General features: G+C 34.4%; 2 protein-coding genes across 4 annotated transcripts in view; one reads left to right on the forward strand and one right to left on the reverse strand.

Annotated features, from left to right (window-relative positions):
* EFCAB10 (EF-hand calcium binding domain 10) overlaps positions 1-10,956 on the forward strand; it is a 28,742-nt gene extending 17,786 nt beyond the window's left edge. Inside the window, exons 1-4 of one of the 2 annotated variants that reach the window (XM_052000167.1) lie at positions 2,963-4,026; positions 7,187-7,351; positions 7,454-7,541; positions 10,755-10,956. In XM_052000167.1, coding sequence (XP_051856127.1) covers positions 3,915-4,026; positions 7,187-7,351; positions 7,454-7,541; positions 10,755-10,791 — 402 coding nt within the window. In that variant the 5' untranslated portion in view covers positions 2,963-3,914 and the 3' untranslated portion in view covers positions 10,792-10,956. Of the gene's footprint in view, positions 1-2,962; positions 4,027-7,186; positions 7,352-7,453; positions 7,542-10,754 lie in introns of those variants that run through there. The other variant, XM_052000166.1, reaches the window with a different exon arrangement.
* A 1,378-nt stretch (positions 10,957-12,334) lies between these two features.
* The window catches only part of RINT1 (RAD50 interactor 1), a 30,494-nt gene continuing 22,723 nt past the window's right edge, over positions 12,335-20,105 (reverse strand). For both annotated transcript variants that reach the window (XM_052000164.1, XM_052000165.1), the window contains 4 exons: positions 15,608-15,822; positions 14,287-14,467; positions 14,081-14,199; positions 12,335-12,597 (listed from right to left, as the gene is read on the reverse strand). In XM_052000164.1, coding sequence (XP_051856124.1) covers positions 12,405-12,597; positions 14,081-14,199; positions 14,287-14,467; positions 15,608-15,822 — 708 coding nt within the window. In that variant the 3' untranslated portion in view covers positions 12,335-12,404. The remainder of the gene's footprint in view (positions 12,598-14,080; positions 14,200-14,286; positions 14,468-15,607; positions 15,823-20,105) is intronic.

Consider the following 20,105-nt stretch of genomic DNA (forward strand, 5'->3'; position numbering starts at 1 on the left):
TTTTTACATGGAAACTTATAACATATGTTTAATATAAGTTTCCATGTAAAAAACTTGTCCATGTTAAATTCCTTGAAATTAATCTTGGATAGACTCATATATGAAATTTTCTATTGAGTTCTAGGTTTGATTGAAAGTCCTGAAAATCTTCAAGTTCGTTGAAAGTCCATTTTTTTCATTTAATATTATAGATAATTTTGTTGCATATATTTGTGACTGCAGGCCTAATTCTTTTGATTGCCAGTTTTTGTGATTTCAGGACCTGTGATCTTTTATTGTGGCTGCTGATAAGTCCTTTACACTTCTAGTTTAGCTCCAGTGTATTTGAATTGCTTATATTTCTGGTTTCTTGAAAAATTTTCTCTTTGATCTGGGGTTTTCACAAAAGATATTTTTAAGATGCTGATTGGAAGCTATTTCCCCCTCATATTCTATTACTCCAGGACAATTTTTTTGGATTATTTCTTGCATCTGTGTCAAGGTTCTCTTTTTTGGTTAACTTTTTTTTTTTCATAATTTTGTTTTTATTGGATAGTTTTTATTTTTTGAGTTTTTCCTCAATGTCTCTCATTTGATTTTTACATTTTAAAAAAGTTCTTCTATAAATTCTCTCTGGTCAGAGAGCCATTTAATGTTACCCTTTGTGGGTAGAAGTAAGTTTTTTTTTGTTTTTGTTTTTTTACACTTAAGTGTCCTTCTCTGAAGATGAACCCTGGTCTTCCCTATTCCTACAGTAAGTTTCTGTGGTTGGGTTCTCTCTTTGTTGGTTCATTTTCTTTTTTAAAAATAAGTATTAGTGTAAGTATCTCTAATCATGGAGTGTGGAGATAGTATCTCTACCTTCACTTCAGCTCTTACCTCTGAACTGGAATCCGAAACCAAAAGTTCCACTCTCATGTAAGTGTGGGCCTCATTGCTTCTGCACTTAACCAGATGTGCTAGTCCCTTCTTGCTAAGGGCAGCATCTCTGTAGCACATCTGGTCCTGCTGTTTCAATCAGCCAAAGTTCTCCCAGTCTGCCTGAACTTAAACACCCTCTTCAATTCCACAAACTGTCTGGGAGGTGAAAATGTCTGTGATTTCCTATCTAGCCCCAGGTTAGCACGTGGTGCTAATGCTTGGTGTTTCTGCAGAGCTAGTTGGGAGATGTTTGCATTTCACACTGCTTAATCTCCAGCCCTGGGTTGGTCTTTTTATCTTCTTAGGTTGTACCCAGGAGGACCCCCTGTTCTGCCCCAAGTCTTGTTGATTTTTCACCAGTCTGTGTTTGCCCTGAAATGCACATTTGTTCTATTTATGAGAGGATCTGGAGAGCTTGAAAGTTTTTGCCCTACTTGGCCATTTTCCCAGAATCCTCTCCCTATGATTTCCTCTATTTATTCAACTCCTTATATTGGGAGCTCTCTTTGGAAACTCCTACCAATGTAGCTTGATGAAATCACTATTACTTATATAGATTTAGGGGGTTAGCTTGGACATTGGGAAGTTAAATGGCTTGACCCTGGTCACTCTTGTGACCAGGATATGTCAGTGACAGGATTACCCAAGTCTTTCTGACCAAGTCCAATACCCTTCCATTTCATCAGAGTTGTCAGATACAAGTAACAGCTGAAGCAGAACCAGATTAAAAAGTAACTATGAAATATGTAACAAAATAGAAATTAGATAATAAAATAGAATATAGATAAGGTTAATATGTGGTTTTCTAAGTCAGATATGGTTTGGTGGTCCTGTTTCTATGTGAGTTTGACATTACTGAACTTTATCATGTCGCCTCTCCTATTAGACACAACACTTGCTGTATGTACATTGCTTAATGTTGCCTTGTATGTGTTTCCCCTCCTATGTTGCAGATTGATTTGGTTGGGTTCAAGTTTGATTTTGGAGACATGGAAATAAAATGACTTCAGCTTTATAGGAATTTGTGCTCCTGAACTTTCTTACTCTAATCCTTAGATATTGAATGGACATGGCCTCAGACAAATTGGGAAAGACCTTAATTGTAAAAGGCCAAAGTCTCCCACAGCATTCTGGGCTATTGTTAATCATCTTGATTATTACCTTGCTGAGTGGACTCCCGATGAATGGAGGAGAGAGTGAGGCTAATGGCTCTTCCAAGCTCTGCCTCACTTAAATGCAATTTAGGCAGAAGTCAAGACATTGCCCTTGTGATGTCATTGGAGCTCATCAAGAAGAAGGGTGAACAAGAACAAAGGTGATAGTGATGACAACAATAACTCTAGAGACTCCTTCTAATTGTTTTCTAGCCCATATCTCCTATTCCCCAACTGTTCCCTTGACACTGATTTTTGTCTAGACACTATGCCTCATATACAATTACCCTTAATGTTTGAAAGAATCATGATCATAGAATGAAATTAAAGGTTTCTTTAAGGTTAAATGAGAAGTCCACTGCTAAACATATATGTATGTGGGGCTGGGGTGAGGAGAAAGTTTGGCACTGAGAGACTCTGTGCTTTAGTGCCATGACCAACCTCTTCCACTTCCTTTTCCACCCCAGCCCTGATTTCTCCATTTCATAGTTTTAAAACTGAAAGAAGTTTTATGTGTCATGGAGGCCTACTCTATTTTATAAGAACCTCAGAGAGGTAATTGCTTTGGACTTGATAGTCATACAGCTGATTGATGGCAGAGGCTCAGCTAGACTCCAGGTGGTTTGGAATCCAGGCAAGTGTTTTTTTTGGCAGATAAAACATTCACTGCCTGTTGAGATTTATAGACCTGAAATTGTACCAGCTTGACAGTAGCTCCTGTAGCACCCCAAGGGAGGCAGAGGTCAAAACCAAAGCTGAGCCAGTCCTGTGTATTTTCCAGTACAAGTTCCAGGTCTCCCTTTCACCCTGGAGAGGCCAGGGGCTTTCTCGGTATTATATATCACTAATCACCTCTGGTCTGAAATGACAACCCCAGGAAAACCGTGGGGCCAGTGCAGCAGGTTCATGGGACAAAGTGACACAGCGATAAGTTGAGTATTTACTGAAAACCCTGAATTTTTTAGGGTTGGGGGCTCCAGCACGCGGCTAATTTGTTATGTATGTGGCAGGTTTGCAAGGTTTCCAAATGCCTGTGAAGAGCCTGGGATGGAGACTGTATTTGCCAGCCAAAGATGTTTAATTAGTTGGTGAGGTAAGTGAAGGGATCTCCAGGAGAGACACATGAACCTCGAGTGATGGTTTCTTCCATGTTTTGTGTGCCCAGCATATCTAATCGGCAAAGGTTAAAAAAGAAGGAAGGAAAGGAGAGTAGATAAATGGGCCGGGATCAGAAGATAGGGACTGAAGTCACGGTGCTAAGTAGCAGCAAATGACCTTGGGTATGCAGCTTGACTAAAGTAAAATCTGGAGACTGTTCCCTCCAGGATTCTAGCTCTGACTAGTTGGAATTCTCAGACTTCAGGAAATGTAGTTCGCAAGAATCTGATCTTGGATCCGGCAAGACGCACTTTGGACCTTCAGGAAATCTTGTCAGTAAGGCAGCCCTCGCCACACTGCCCATATTGGAAACTGCTAGTAGTACCAGAAGTTATGCTTGTAATAACCAGCTGAACCAAATGTCCTTCTGGGAGAGCTCAAGACGACTCTCTCACCTTCCTTCTCCTCTTCCCCTCACCCCCCTTCTCTGCAATAAGACCTTGGCACCGCTGTGAAAATCTCAGGTTAAGAATGGGGGGTGGAGTGGAAGCCTGGCCCTAGACGTGACCCCTAGGCGGACCCAGCAGCGCTCCCCGACCGGTCAATGCGTCTTCCTTTCCCCGGGTTTTAATTGCAGGTCCTGGGCGTGGCTTCTTTCCGAGCGGGAATAAGGGGCAGGCGGGGCTGGACGGCTAGTGAGCTGATAGAGTCTGTGTGACTGCCCAGTCTCTTAGCAACAGCTCCGTTGCAACTCTTTCGGTTATGGGCGACAGTCTTAATTCCCCGGAGGAGAAAGCCCGGCTTTATTTGAAAAAGCATCGTATCATGGAAATGCTGAACTACCTCACTTTTCAGTTGCTCTATCATCGGCCGGGTAAGGGTTCCTCCTTCCCCTCTGGCTTGGTGCGACACCGGAGCAGAGACCCTTACTTTCCTCTCCAGCATCTTTAGTACCCTTTCCCGGCAGGGCTCCCCACACACATGCATCCCTATCCCGCTCTCCTTTCGTCTCTTCTTCTCTTCTTTCAGACAATTAAGAGCTGCAAGTGGGGTCACTGTGGGGTAGGGTCTGGGAGCCAGGAGTTGGGCTTTAGTCCTAGCTTTGCTTCCTGTCAACAATGACCTTAAGTGTAATTTACTGAGAGTGAGATTGCAGGCTCCCGGTGGGCAGGAACTGTGTTTTCCAGCTTTGTAGTTGATATTTTCCTTTTTTAATCCTCCCACTCGTTCTCCTCCTCTCTCCTTCACTCAAGAATGCTCTGTCGCCCCTCTTCCCCCTGCCTCCAAAGGGCGATGGGGGAGCAGAGCCGACTTGTTGCTAACTCCCTCTGCGGCCATTCAGCAACTCGTCTCCCTTGGAAGTTCGTTCTGTTCAAATGTATCACTTGATTATTCTCCCTCCATCTATCTCATAGTCTTCATCTTCTAACCCGTTCCCTTAAATTGGAGGCGACAATATGGACGTTTCCTCTATCGGAATCAACAATTCTTCAGTCGGCTTATATCCCTTCTCTTTGATTTGCCACCTAGGTCTTCCCCATCCAAAACCAAACCAAATCAAAAATCCCAAACCCTTAGGACTCTCCCAAGCAACCAGTCAAGCCATAGAACTCATCTCTTTCAAATAAAGTGGGGGGGAAAGAGCTTGTCTTTGCTTACAAAGTTTTCTCTTACTCCTCATCCCTTGTTTCTAGTCTTGCCACTCGGCTGATAGGGCTCTCTTCAAAAGTTATCAGCTTTTAATTGCCAAATCTTATACTTTTCTCAGTTCTCATACTTTTCGACGTTACAGATAATGCATGCTGATAATTTTAGATAGATGGTGCTTATCATTTTAAGAAAAAAATCTGTTTATACCTATGTTTTCAAGTGTTTTTAATAAGAATGTTTCATATTTTGGCAAAAACTTTTCTAAATGTGTTGATATGATTGCTACTTTTGTTATTAATAGGATCAGTTATGTTGTTTTCCTTAAGTTCAACCACCCATCCCTGCATTCCTGGCATGAATATGAGATTTCTTGCTCACAATGTATGTTATTTATGATATACTGTTGTAATCTCCTAGCTAGTATTTAGGATTTTTGCTAAATATTTATTAGTGAAACTGGTCTATTATTTTTTCCCTTTTGTTTTTGCTCTTCCTGGTTTAGGTATCAGCACCATATTGTTTCATTAAAGGAGTTAGGTAGACCTTTTGTTTATTATTCCAAATTATTTATTATTGGAATTAGTTGGTCTTTAAATATTTGGTAGAATTCATTTGTAAATCCATCTGATTCTGATGGCTTTTTCTTTAGGAAGTTCATTTATAACCTTTTTTTTTTTTTGGTTGATTAGTTGTTAGAAATAGTTTTTGGGGTTTTTGTTTTTTAGAAATTCTTTAATCTAGTCAGTTTACATTTTTCTAAGTAGTTCAGTGTCACTTACATTGTTAACTTTATTGGTATAGACTTGACAAAATAACTTAATAATTGCTTTGATTTTATTTTCATTAATGGTATATTCATCTTTCCATTTTTTAACATTAGTGACAATTTTTTCTCTATTTAAAAAAATACTAACCAATCGATTTTTTTTTTTCATATCAAGTTTCACTTAATTCAGTAGTTATTTTACATTCAATGTTATTCATTTCAGTTTAAAATTTTTAGGATTTTTAATTTGGCATTTGGGGGTTTTAATTTGTCCTTTTCCTATTTTTAAAAAAATTTAATATCCAATTCATTGATCTGCTCATCTTTTGGCAATATTTTAAATTAATTTTGCTTTAGTGATTAAAAAACAAAAAAAAGAATTTCCTTTCCCTCCCTTCCCCCTGCTGAAGAAAACAAAAAACAAAACCCTGCAACAAATGTGCATAGTGCAAACAAAGCAAATTTTCACATTGGCTATGTAGAAAAATTGTCTTATTTTGCTTAGAGTCCATCACCTCTCAGGAACTTGGGTTGCTTCCTCACTCATTCTCATCTGCTCACTTTGCATCAGTTCATCTTCATCTTCCTAAGTTTCACTGAAATCATTTTTTCCATCATTTCTTTATGGCACAATATTATTCTGTTACATTCCTTTACCATAACTTGTCCACCCTTTCCCCAATTGATTAAAAACCTTTCTTTTCAATTTACTACTACAAAAAGAACTGTTAGAAAATCACCTTCCTTGAGATTTCTTAACATAATAAATTCAGTTTCTGAATTCAATTTAATGGTAATTTGCTCATTTTCTTCTTAATTCCTTTTTTATTCATAATCCACTTAATAGTGCTTTGATAACATTCTAGGTTGGGGCTTTTTTTCTGTTGGTATTTGAGCATATTTTTTTCTGGCATGTGTCTTTTGCTTTTTAAATCTGTGGGTTTTTTTTTTCTTTTCTTGTTTTTAGCTAAATGCAACTTTCTTTTGGGAATTTCTTTTATGGTATATCTGTTGCTTTATTTTTTAACAGCACAGATGATCTTACTGTTTTCTTTAGTCCCCATATCTATCTTAAGTGACATCCAATAAAAGGCAATCCACTGGAAAGAATTAATAGTATCTTGTAGATCGTTGCAATTTCCAATAGTATTTTGCCTTCTTGAAAAGGTTAGAAAAGTATATGCATATGTGATTTTGTGTTTTACCCAGCCATCTAATCTCAAGACTTCTCATAGAAGTCCCAAGATTTGTCAGTTTTGTAAAAAGTTACTTTTAGGGGCAAATTAAATAAAAAGAGTATGAATGAGCAGCTAGGATCAATCACTTCCTGTACAAACCTTCATTTCTCCTATCTGCTTTAGTTCTTACTTTATCCTTCAGCAGTGTTCCAGAAAGTATGGTTTGTATGATTTTTCACTTCATATAAATTATTCCATATAGATAGATTTTTGCTTTTGCTAGAAATTAAATTTTAAAATTTAGTTAAGAATTCTGGGATCCTGTGTTTTCGTTAAATTATCCTTTAATGTTTATTATTTTTTGAGAATATTTTATTTGGAATATACCTGTAGTTTTAATTTTATGGTGTTTTATGAAAATACAAACTATTCTTTTACAGATAAACCAAGAGAATTTTTGCTAAATATGTTATCAAAAATAAAGATTGCGAAAACAACTTCGGTAGACTTTCCTTATCTCATTGATGACTCTAACTTGGTTTCTATGTTTGAAATAATGGACCCTACAAATCAAGGTTTTATAACTCCTGTTCAGTACAAAGAAGGTTAGTGATTTTCATTTTATAACTATAAATAGTTTGTAGTCATTTTAGAACTTTAAATAATTTACATTTTATGAATTTCCTTTCTCTTTTTCACACGCATAGCTCTAAAGAACCTTGGTCTGCTGGATTCAGAGGAAGTAATAGATGAAAAGTTAGACGTTATCACTAAGGATTACTTCAGGAAAGATGTGTAAGTTTATTTTTTAAAATATTAAGTGTTTTTCAAGTAGAATGATCATTGCTTAGAGGTCTCCCAACTTTTCATGAGAAAGGAAAATTTATATTGTGAAACTTTCAGTTTACCTGGGAGTTGATGAGGACAATGTTGACACTAAGGGGATTGAGCAGAAGTGCTTAGTAGACAGGCCATTCCCAGACTCCCTCCCCTGTTAGCAGTTCCATAGAAGTAATTTTGGTAGTAATTTGCCATGGCCAGTCTTTGAGATATTAGCAGCTTCTGATCTTTGATAACTTAAAGAATTTAGAAGTCCTTTTGAATTTTGAGGTGTGTTTTATAAATGTTAAAATGTGTTTTTTTTCTTTAAACTAGAATAACAGGGATAAAAATACATCAAGATCAGTGCTTTTATATAAGTAACTAAAAATACTAGTATTAAATCTATATTACTTATATGAAAATGTAAATTTACATATAATGTAGATTTAATACTTATTTATTAAGTATAATCCTGTAACTATGTATACTTTTCCTACTAGTTTATTTCCCAACCATTCTACAGATTATTTTATGACTAGCTATGACCAAAGAAATCACTTGCCTAGTGATCAGTTTGTTAGTAACAAATCTTTCTAACCTTAGTTGGGCAGGTCCTCATATACCTAGATTCAAAACCTTTCCATCTTGGTATATGACCTACCAAAACTTGTACCTTTCTAACACATTCTTCAAAAAAAACGTTCACCTCAATGTCATAGAGAAGCATCCTAGTAGAACTTTAGTTGAGATTTAATATTTAACTTAATAATTTATAATAGAAATTCCTTGAGGGGAGGAATTGTTTTCCATTTTTGTTTTTCTGTCTCTTGTACCTAATAGAATAGTTGACACTTATTTGAATCAAACTTTCTGAATCAAATTGATACTAAGAATAGTATAACTGAATGTTTTCAGTCTTAAAATATGAAAAAAGAATTTTTAGACCAACATATTTTAGAGATGTCTTGTCCAAGAGAAAATTTTGGCCCCTATTAGAATATATTGCTTGTGCAATAATCATTCCTTCTAAGATCAAAGGAACATCTACTCAGCTAGGTGGTGCAGTGTTTAGAGTACCAGACCTGAAGTCAGGAGGACCTGAGTTCAAATCTGGCCTCAGACACTTAACACTTCCTGGCTGTGTGACCCTGGGTAAGTCACTTAACCCCAACTGCTTAGCCAAAGGAAAAAAAAAAGAAAAAAAGAACATGTACTGTACATAGTAGAATGAAGTCTTCTCTTGGGGTGCCAGCTATAGAGGTATTTTCCTAGGCAATTGAAAAAAAGTCTTGGATCTGGTATCAGGAAGGACCTGAGTTCAAATATGACCTCAGACAAAAGCTGTGTGAAATTAACTTGTTTGCCTCAGTTTCCTCAACTGTAAAAAGAGGATAACAGCACCTACTTGTAGTGTTCCCATTAGTTTTCTGGAGGTCCTTGGACTAGCCTTTGTTTCAGCAGAGTAATTACCATGAGAATAGCCAGGGATAAAGTCCAAATTCTTTATTATCTCCTTCACAGTCTAGTTTCCTTGCCTGGGGCCCAGGTCAGCTTTCTTGAGGTCCTCTGGAATGTGTCTTGATTTCTGTGGGGGAGGCAGGAGGACTACCAGCTTTTCTTTCTCTCTCCGAGTCTGTCTCCAAGCTTTTCTCTGAGTCTCTAACTCCGACTGGCCTTGGTCTCAGTGGAGGACAGGCTTGCCAGGCTTGTCGGTGGTATGAGACAGAATGAATGAATCTGGCTGAGTTTGTCCCAGTTTATATGCTCTATTACAGTTAAATCCATTCATCATACTAAGTATAAGCCAATCATGATATCACTAGGGAACCATTATTTGTTGTAAGATTAAATCAGTCATACAAAACTAGAGAACAATTAATCACCATGCTAAACTAGATAACCATTGTCTCATCAATTCCACTGACTTAACACCTTGTAAGAATCCTTGTTTCAAGGACAGAGTTCTGACCCATATTATGAAAAGCATCAAATGAGATCATTGTACAGCACTTACTATATGCCAACATGTGGCAGAGGTTAAGCTCTATCTAAATATTAGCTATAAATATTATTAATACCTGTGCTCAAGGTGAGCACAACGTCCATTCTTTGGTATCTAGTTCTTATATCCTGAACATGGACACTAGTATCAGTGTGTACCTACTTATGTTCTCCTGTGCTCAGCATGCAATTCTAGTATTTAATGGGTAGTGGAAAAAGAGATGGCCCAGATGACATGAATATGGTTATTCAAAGGCAATTAGGAATACTAGATGACACACTTAGATATTCATTAATCCTGAGACCCTTTTTTAATATTTTAGCAATTTGTAAAACAGAGAATCCATTTCTATCAATGAATGAGAGATTCACTTAATCCGATTTGTTCATACATGGCAACCAGTCATGGAGTCTGTCCAACTTGTGAGAATTAACCGAGTTTTCAGTCCCTCTTAACAAAATTTGGTCACTCTCTCAAAATGATGAGCCAGAAATAGACTTTAGTAGAGGATTACCATCTCTATTTACTCTCAAGACATAGCATTCACTTCTAGAAATAGAAATTATATGAGGCACATAGTTCTCTAGAAATGGATGTCTTTCCCTATAATTGTTTCCAGACTATCTTGTAGTCTTGGTCACAATACAGCCTAAAGCCAGGCAGGAGCTGGAAAGAGTATTTAAAATTTTCTCCCTGTATTCAGCTGCAGCTTCCAGGAAAGGTCAATTCTGTTCTCCATCCTTATTTCAGCCCCCAACACAAAGGCCAAGTATATAAAAAGTTTTGAGTTTTAGAGAGAATTCTGGCTTGTCTTGATCTGTTTCAGTTCCTGCTGGCAGAGCACAAAAGAAATTGATTAGCGAAATGATTGTGAAAACTGAATAGTTTTTCAGCTCTTCGTAAAATCTGGCTTCAAAAATGTGGTTTCATCCTCTTATTGGCATCATAAATAACTTAAAAATCAAGTATGTTTATATTTACATAAGAATAAATATGCATCATAATTGACAAATGTATGCTTTGGTTCATTTGTAGTTTTGTATTGTCCAGAATACCCCCTTAAATAATATAAGAAATGACTGGTTTAGTTATATTTTATCTAATTAGGCCTGTTCTTTTCTCAATTGCCTTCAGTGTTATATTCAAGTGTGAATCAATAAAATTTTTATTTTTGTTCCCTTTAGGGCTAGAAAGACCTTGAAGATGTGGTTATCTTTTTAAAAAACCGGATCCAATTTGGTTCCTAATGTTTATCCAGTTTGGATGCTAAGTGCATTTCCCTATAAAAATTAGTGTTTTCTTCATTAATACGTTAAACTGAATGAGTTAAATGTATTACATTAAATGATTTAAATTGTTAAAATAAAAATATCATGAAAAGTTTTATTTCTGTATTTGCTTTTATCTTTACTCTAGGCCTCAAGGAGGCCTAACATAATTCGTTGAGGGAAACATTTGCTTTATTGCTATACTCCTATTTTTGCTTGGGGGCATATACTTTCTATTTCTGATTTAATACTTTTACTGCTGCAGTGTGAAAATGAGCAGAGCTCAGATGTGCATGTGCATTTACATGAAGATATGGCCACTGCAAAAAGAATCTACTTGAATCCCTCGATTTCTTTAGGATATTTTCTTAATCTTAAACCTTAAACCTTAAAGGTGAGGGATGACCTTTATGAATAGACCTTATTTAATTAAGCAACTGGTATGATAGGGTCAGTGCTAGATGCTGGGCTATCAAAATCTCCCTAAGTCTCCCTAAGACAGTTTTTATCACATCTATAGTCCAGTAAATGCATGCATATATAAGAGTATACCATCTGGGCAAAAGATCTATTCTGTAACCATAGCATGCCAAATTTCAAGTGATTTGAATGGAGGTAATAAGCATTGATCAACATGTGCTTCTCATCTTCTGGGACTTCCAGTGAGATAATCTTCACTCATTTGAATGGATGGGCTCAACTATTAATTTCTTCAGGATGATGACAGACACCAATAAACAAGAAAAAGATGATGGTGACTGAGGCAAATGCTGGAATGGCTTGGTAGGTGGGGTATCTAAAATATCTATCTGTCTTTCCTAACTACTTTGAACTCAACTTCTATTTCACTTCTAGAGAATGAATGACAGCAAGTCTTTGCTAAACTTTCAAATTAATCTCAAGTTCAAGAGTCTTCATATATTGTCTTTGAGAGATTAGAGAGCACTGAAGCAGATCAGGGCAAGTTTCTCTCTACCCACAAGCTTCTTTTAACACAAGGTTTTAGTTCTCACTAACTTTATTCAATGTAAAAAAAAGTCTTTGTCTAGGCTCAAACTATGTCTTTAACGAGCTAACTCCTTTGCTATATTAAGAGAATTGTTTGATGGTTTCTAAGATCAGTACTCACACACAAAAAAACCCCAATTACTGTATAGAGAGATGATATTTCTGGTAAGGACCAATGCCACATTTTATTAGGATAATGAACAAAATCAGCTGGTTAAAGTATTGTATAGATAGATATTTTGCATTTGATTTCAGAAGAAAACCAGCTAGATCAAAAAAATTGTTTGGGAAGGTCAGTGAGAACATGAAACAATGAGGTATATATATACCAAAAAATATAGAAAGGATGCAGCTGCTTTTTTTTTTAATGAGTTCACATTTATGTAAATGTTGAAACACATGTAGGAAAAAAAAAATTAAACAGTATTTTACTATAGTGAAGCCAGTGATGAAATACTGCAGACAAAAGTTCATTAAGCAATTCTGAATCAAGTTTTACTTCTTTATTTAACTTCTTTAAAAAATTATAATCAAAAGCCTTTTGAAAAAGGACTTGCATTATTTTCCTGTGTTGGGCCAGTTTGTTCTTAAATTAAGTAGAATCTCAACATCTTGCGGAGCTAGTTTATAAATTCCAAGTTCATTTAATGCTGCTGTAGCAGTAGGTTCTTCTGTAGCTGACTGTAGTACATCCTTCAAAAGTAGGGCAGATCCAACATTTAAATTCAAGACAATACAGGCTTCTTTGATACTATTTTTAAGAGAGGGAGAAGGCAAACAAAACAAAAACTTCTTTACACTCTTATAAAGTAATTTCATTTTGAGATACTAAGTACCCCTTACTAATAGCTTAATCTTTAAAATATATATGTAATTTCCTCCCCAATTATATATTTGTTAAAACATTCATTGTTGGGAGTTTTGTTGTTGTTTTGAGTTCCAAATTCTATCCTTCTCTGAGGCAATAAATAATATGATGTAGATTATACATTGCAATCATGTAAAACATTTCCATACTAGTCATTCTGTTCAAGACCCGAGCTCCCCCCAAAATGAAAGTTTATGAAGTATATTTAGAAATCTTATATATGAATCATCATAGCTTTTAGCCCCATTAAAGCTAAATAAAATTATTTTTAATCTTTCAAATTGAAATTTTTTATATTTTAATTTTCAATAGCTCATTTGTTTCTATTGTATATACTTTCTTTGCTATCAGTCAAGATCTCATGTCTATATAAAAATAGATTTGGGATGAGGAAAGAAAAATTAAGAAGCAGAAAAAAAAAAGACTAAAGTGAAAATAGGGCAGTATTGACTGTTACAGTTATCTTTTATTGTATTATCTACCAGAAGCAATTCTTCTTAAAAAAAAAAAAAGTCTGTTACTCTGTATTTAATTCAATTTTTTTTTTAAAAAGACAATTCAATTTTAAAATCAATCCTGGAAGCACTTGCTTCTGAATTTACTTCATACAAGAGATAAGAGTTGGGAAGCGGAGCCCTGACAGAGTCATCCTTAGCAGTTACTTAAAAGTAACTCAGGCAACTTCAAAGAAGGCTCTATTTAAAAAAAAAATTTGCTAAACTTTGTTGGTGGGAAGGAGTTTCTCTGTACCAATGAATTCTGAGGTCCAGACCTCACAATATAATGATAACCAAGTTTACTATTATCAGGTTTAAGTAGGTAATGAATGAACTTCAGGTCTGGTTTAAACTTCAATATTAAGTATATTACATTTTACTATCTTAATTCTATCTTTACAGTTATTTAAGAGACCTGAATTTATTTTCCATGTTGTGAGAACTACACTTTGTAAATCACTATATATGTGTGTAAGCTATTATTTTTATACTTTGTCACATAAAATCATGCAAAATTTAAATATTAAATAAAAAAATCAGGTAAAAACCAAGATTTCACTCCTTTTCATTTATAATAAGTTCCCTGAAAAAACAGGGACCAAGCATTTTGTTTCTTTAGTGTTGACCAAACAGAAAGTGGTACTTAAAGAGGTAAGTGGGAGGAAATCATTTTTAAAATCTTATAGGGCAAAATTTAAATTGGGTTATATTATCATTATAGTTAGCTGAATTTAATTGATTCCAATACTTTTGTCACTTTTTATAGAAAGTCTACCACTATCAGACTTATCTTTTTTTAAAAAAGAAATCAACTTGATCCAACTACTTAGCAACACTAGTTAAATTTAACAAATCTGCAATTCACTTACTGCTTGAAATAGTTTTCTGGTCTCTTGCAATAGTGGGAAAACAAAGGGAAAAGATTTCGAGTCATGTCAAACTGAAGCTGAGCTGCTCCTCCTTCATTGAAGTAATTTGCAAGAATTATCTGTGTAAAGAAAGAACAATTTATCCCATGAAAGAGACTTTTTTCCACAAATATTAACCTAAGGAGCCAACTATGGGATCTACTTACTTCTTGATAGATGTATATATCCAGCTTTTCTACAAGCATTTGCCAGAAAATTTTAAATAAGGAGTAACAAAGCTGTTGTTCCAGTTGAAGTAGATGATCTCTTAAAGAAAGCAACAATGGACAAGCTGAACTTGACAGAGACATTACTGCTTGCTCTGACTGGGAGGGCAAAGACAACCACCTGAAAGAACCAAAACCGCAGTCCACTGCTGAAAAATCTATATAGCAAAAGTTATTTTACATTTTGTTTTGTTTAAAAAGCTGTAATGCATTTCAAAATTTACTCAAACTGTATGGGAATTATTTTGAATTAAAAAAAATAAACAAACCCAAGCCTTGGTTATCAGTTGAATAAAATTAAAACAGGACAAATCCTAAAGAAAACTACTAAAGATTTTATGCCATACTAATAGTGGTTATTATGAATCAGCTACCTGACTACGAAATCAATATTTAAAGTAAATGTTCAGTTTTTGTAGTAATAACCCAAATGAAACAACTAGGAGTAGTGACATTTTCATATCTGAATATTTTAAAGTTCAAAGTGTTTAATAAGATTTAAAATATAGTCAAATTCTCACTTTGACACTAGCCTCCTGCCACTTTTAAGGAATCTTAAATCTTAATCTTTCCCAGAAAGGGAAGGAAGAAAATAGTATTTTTGGAAGAGAAGAAACAAAAACATAAAGGCTGTGAATGGTCAGATTACTGAAAATAATTAAGAAAACTTTGACATGATGTCTACAAATGATCTTTTTCAACTAAAAATCACGAAATGAGAAAATACAGAAAAGACCAAGTAAAGCTGCTGTCAAAAATGGCAGCAGTCAGGGAAGCGAAACTTGGAAGAGGGCAAAGGCAACTGACATTGTAATGAGAGAATGAAGGGAAACAACCACAAGAGAAGCCAAAGTTCTGAAGGTCTGCTGTCAGCATTTACAAGTTCCTTGGGGCAGATACCTATATGCCTTCTAACTTTGAGTGGTTGGGAGAGGACACAGTAGAATATATAGTCCATTCAGCTCTGTCAGTCCATTTATACGGTTCAACAACGGATCAAGATCAAATCAAGAAAGTAAGTTATTTCCCATAAAGTCAGGTTAAAATGGCAAGAAATATAAACTATACTTTAGAAGATTTAAATGGAAAATTTCAAATTATTGGGACTTAAGTATAAAGAGCTATTAACCCTCTAATAATAATCAGGATAGTTCATTCTCTAATGATTCTGGATGTTAATTCTAAACAGATATTATTACAAAAAACTTAATTCTAATTAAGACTAAAAAGATTCCTATAAATGAGGATAGAGAAAACTCACCTTTCTTTTGTGTATAATTTGGCTGCATCTTTGATATCTCTGAAGACGTGGTCTACTTGACGAGTCAACATGTCAAGCTTCAAGCGCTCCAAGAGGTTAATCATATCATCAAAAACTGAGCTCTCCATAGAGGCTAGCTGCCCTAGCTGCAATTTACTGAGAGCTTTACTCTCTGCAAGAACTTCCAAAGCAGCCTGTTGAAGTTGCAAGAAGAACTAAAAGCCAAAAAAAAAAAGTTTATATATTCTAACATAGTAGTATATGTGTGTGTGTACATATATAAGTATATATATATATTATATAACTACTATAAGGTTTTTTCCCTCTAAAATAATTGTGTGATAGAAGCTGTCTGAGAAGCTAAAGAAAGCAAACTAAAAATGTCAAATGACTTTTACAATGATATTAGTATAGTAATTTTTCTTTGATAACTGAAACACCAGATAATTTATTTTCATCCTACCATCTTATTCTCCCACACGTGACCATAAAAGTAAAACAGAGTGTGAGTTTTCTCTAGAAACTTGAGTTAGAAATTTGTTGAGTTTTCTCTAAGGTATTTCTTTTGATTTACAAGTTTCTCCTGAGGAAATATAATTTCTGCCTTCAAGAAAGAGATGGGGGCCCATGAATGTGAAATGCTATACTTGTTAACCACAGGTGAGATGTACTTTTGGTTTTGCTGTATTACAAGGAAAGTCTGGGTAAGGGATATGGGAAAAAGTTTATCTGAAAATGACTGTGACTTTGTAAAAACAAGAGGCACCTTAAAGTTTCAATATACTTCAAAGTATCAAATATCAAAGTTTCAATATACAGCAAAATATTTACACATCTTTTGTGATAGCAAAGAACAAAGTAAATCTATCAACTAGGAATAGCTAAAAAAAACTTGTGGGACATGAATGTAACAACCTATTACTGCACTGTAGCAAATAATGAAATGTGAAGAATTCAGAAAAGCCCAGGAGGAAATATGTAGTCAAAGGTGCAGAACCAATGAATACAGTGGAAATGGAATAGGAACCTCCTCTCCAAATTCTATCATTATTATGAACCAAGTTTGGCCCCCAAAAGAGATGAGAAAACATATGTCCCTCCCAAAACTCCAAACAGTATTAGATATAGCTGATGTCTGGTTAAGTTTTGCTGATACACATTCTTCTTTTTGTTAAAAAGGAAGATTCACTGAGTAGGGAAGTAATATAGTTGGAAATGAAAGTGATATAAAAAGCAGGAAAAAAAAAAAGTTTTAACAAACACCATTTGGGAAGTCATAAAATTAAATACCATATATATAAAATTTTCACTGAGCCAAGTAAAATTTGAACAATCAAGAATATATGTGTGTGTGTATACATACCTAAATATTTGTATATACAAACACATATATGTATACAGTCAGGAAGTGACTATTTTTATCTTTTTTTTTTTTTTTCCCCCAATTAAAATTCTGGATAGCCCTAAGTGGCAAACACAGTATCATAAATCATTTTAGGAGCATCAGGCATTTTGTTGACTTCATAGTAGTAATAAATTCACTTTTATATAGTAGTATTTAGTAAATTGTAAAGCATTTTCCTCACAATCCTGTGAATTAGGTAATGATGTAATAAATGTCACTTTTAATAAATTGCAAATACTTTGGTTTTACCAAATTCTTTGGCTACAATTGAACAAAACATGAATTATGACAGGGCTTTGCTTTTTTAGACAATAGTAATAGTAAAATTCAGGTATCTAAAATATTTAGACCAAAAACTTTAATATTTTGTTAATTATAGGAATAGAGGTAGATGTGTGTGTGTGTGTGTGTGTGTGTGTGTGTGTGTGTGTGTGTGTGTATGTGTGAGAGAGAGAGATGCTGGAAACAAACACCCAGACAAGGGTATAGTATAAGAACATTTTAATAAAAATTTAATAAAAGCTAAAAATTTTATTGTAACACATAAGAAAAAGATAAACATAAGGCATCAAAGTAATGTGATCATATAACAATTGAAACATACTGATAAAAGCATTATTGGTTTAGGTTTAGGAGATAGCCCAAGAATAAGAATGAGGAAATTTTAAAGAAATATTATGGAAATTAAGCCTATTTACTTAGTGAAAAATATTCACATGAAAAGTTTTAACAAATGGTTTAAAATTTAAGAGGAAAACACAATATGTTCTTTTGTATATCCCCTTCTCACATTTAGGTAAATGCTAGAGTGGGAACAAAATAGTTAAGTAAATAGGAATGTAAGGAAATGACTTTAGCTTTCATATAAGTAGTCGTCTAGAATTTCCCAAAATACATATAAATCATTATTAGGCCAAAAAGGCTCTTATTTTCCTACCTAGAAGCAACAAGAAAGAATGTTGGGAGAAAGAAACAGGAAAGGGTAGCCAAAGAGCTAGAGAGGACTAAGAACTATACAACTCACACAGAATAGAAATAACTATGTAATGCAATACTGAAAAAAAAAAAGATTCAAGTAGAAAAAGATTCAAGATTTGCTTTGAGAGCAAAAATCATTACTTTGAAATGATGAGAGAATAAAAAATATCAATGGAAATCAAGGGAAGCTAAGAAAGAACAAGCCTAAATTCACTTTTATTTCCATTGAAGACCAACATTAATATTTAAAATAATTCAGTAAAAAAAAGAAAAATGTAAAATCCTATACTTGGGATTCAATAAAACAATTGCACAAGTACAGAATAAGGGATACAATGTAAAATAGAGTTTTGGGGACTTGCAAACAAGATGAGTCAAGTGTGATGTAGAAGCCAAAAATGGTAAGGGGATCTTGGGCTACAGTAATTTAGAAGCAACAAGGTGTCCAGAAAAGGGAGTTATAGTCCTATTGTATTCTACCCAGGTTAGGCCACAGTTGAAAGATGTTATCATTTAATTTAAAGAAAAAGATTTTGCATGATAAAAGGCAATTCTCAAAATGAAAATAAATGCACTGGAAAATAATTTTCACCATAAATATACCTGATGAAAATCAACAAAGCCATTGTAAAGGCGGAAGAATTGTGACCAAGAGAGTGAGGGGATTCAAAATCTAATGCCAAAGTAAAAACTGGTTGAAAGGACAGTTAGTCAATATAAAAGAATATTCTATAGAAGGATATGATTGTTGTCTTTAAGTTTTAAAGAGCTGTTAAGTAAAAAACCCTCTCCACCTTTTAAAAACATTATTCTAAATTAGGTGGTAATTGCAGAAAAATTTTGGGCTTCTAATATTGCAAGACATTGGCAGTTTCTCATGAAAGCATTGAATTCATTTTATGAAGAGTAAGGAAAAACTTTCTATTGACTTGAAACTATCTAAAAATAAAATGTACAGTGAATCAAGTTGACAAGCACTTATGAATGCCATTATGTTTTTTATCATTATGGCACTGTGCCAGACACTGTGCTAGAAATGCAACTATAAACAGAAAGCCATTCCCTGCTCCTAAGAAGTTTACATTCTAAAGAAAGAAGGCAATACATAAAAGGGAGATGAAAAGCAGGGACTGGTCTGGGTACTTTCCTTAAAAAGGAGGTTTTTAGGAAGAAAAGAGCTGTAGGAGTAGAGCATACTATGAGGATAAGAAGGCAGCTAGGACATAGTAGACAGGTTTTTAAATGAAGATTAGCCACTTCTCAAATATATAAGAATTCCTAAGTCTCAGTTCCAAATCTATATGAAAACATGTCAATTCTTCAGTGGAAAAAATGATCAAATGGTAAGCTATTTTTAAAGGAAACAAATTGTTGTGAATCTGTTGAAAACTTATTTAAATTATCTAATACTAAAGAAATATAAATTTTTAAAAAACTTCCAAGTTTTCTGAAAAAGAAGCACTTGAATACATTCTTGGTGCAAATGTAACTAATGTATGTCTTTTGGGGATCTATATGGCAATATACAATATGATATATAAAATGGATCATATCCTATTACAAAGCTGCTTAAGTTGTGGGTCATGACCCCATATCAGATCATGGAATTGAATGTGGGGTTACAAAATTATTAGTAGTCAATGTTTGATTTGTATACCTATTTATCCATATATCCAGGATCATGTAAAAATTTCTCAGATGAAAAAAAGTCGCAAGTGAAAAAAGTTTAAGAAGCCCTGCTCTGTTCTGCTAGTACAAATTGCTTTTGTTGTTATTCTGCACCTTTGATTTCATCAATATAGGGAAAAATCTGTGTGGAAACACTTTCCACCAATGAAGACCAATCCTTCTGTAAAGCTGAGAACTACTCAAGAGACATCTCAATCTTCGATTGTATTTGAACCTTTTTCTCTCACCTAATGTCTATGATTCCAAAACAACATGAAAGGAATAGACTTTTTTAATGGAAAAAGGAAAAAAAAAACTGGACTTCTGGAGAAGTTTCCAGTGGCTCTAAGATATTAAATGACTGATTTTAATCCCAGAGCTTCTTGACTTACTTAAGAAAATAATTACTACTTACTAAATACTTTCTCTCATAATTTTATTTGTAAC

The sequence above is a fragment of the Antechinus flavipes genome, chromosome 5 (assembly GCF_016432865.1).
Source record: "Antechinus flavipes isolate AdamAnt ecotype Samford, QLD, Australia chromosome 5, AdamAnt_v2, whole genome shotgun sequence".
Classification (NCBI taxonomy): Eukaryota; Metazoa; Chordata; class Mammalia; order Dasyuromorphia; family Dasyuridae; genus Antechinus; species Antechinus flavipes.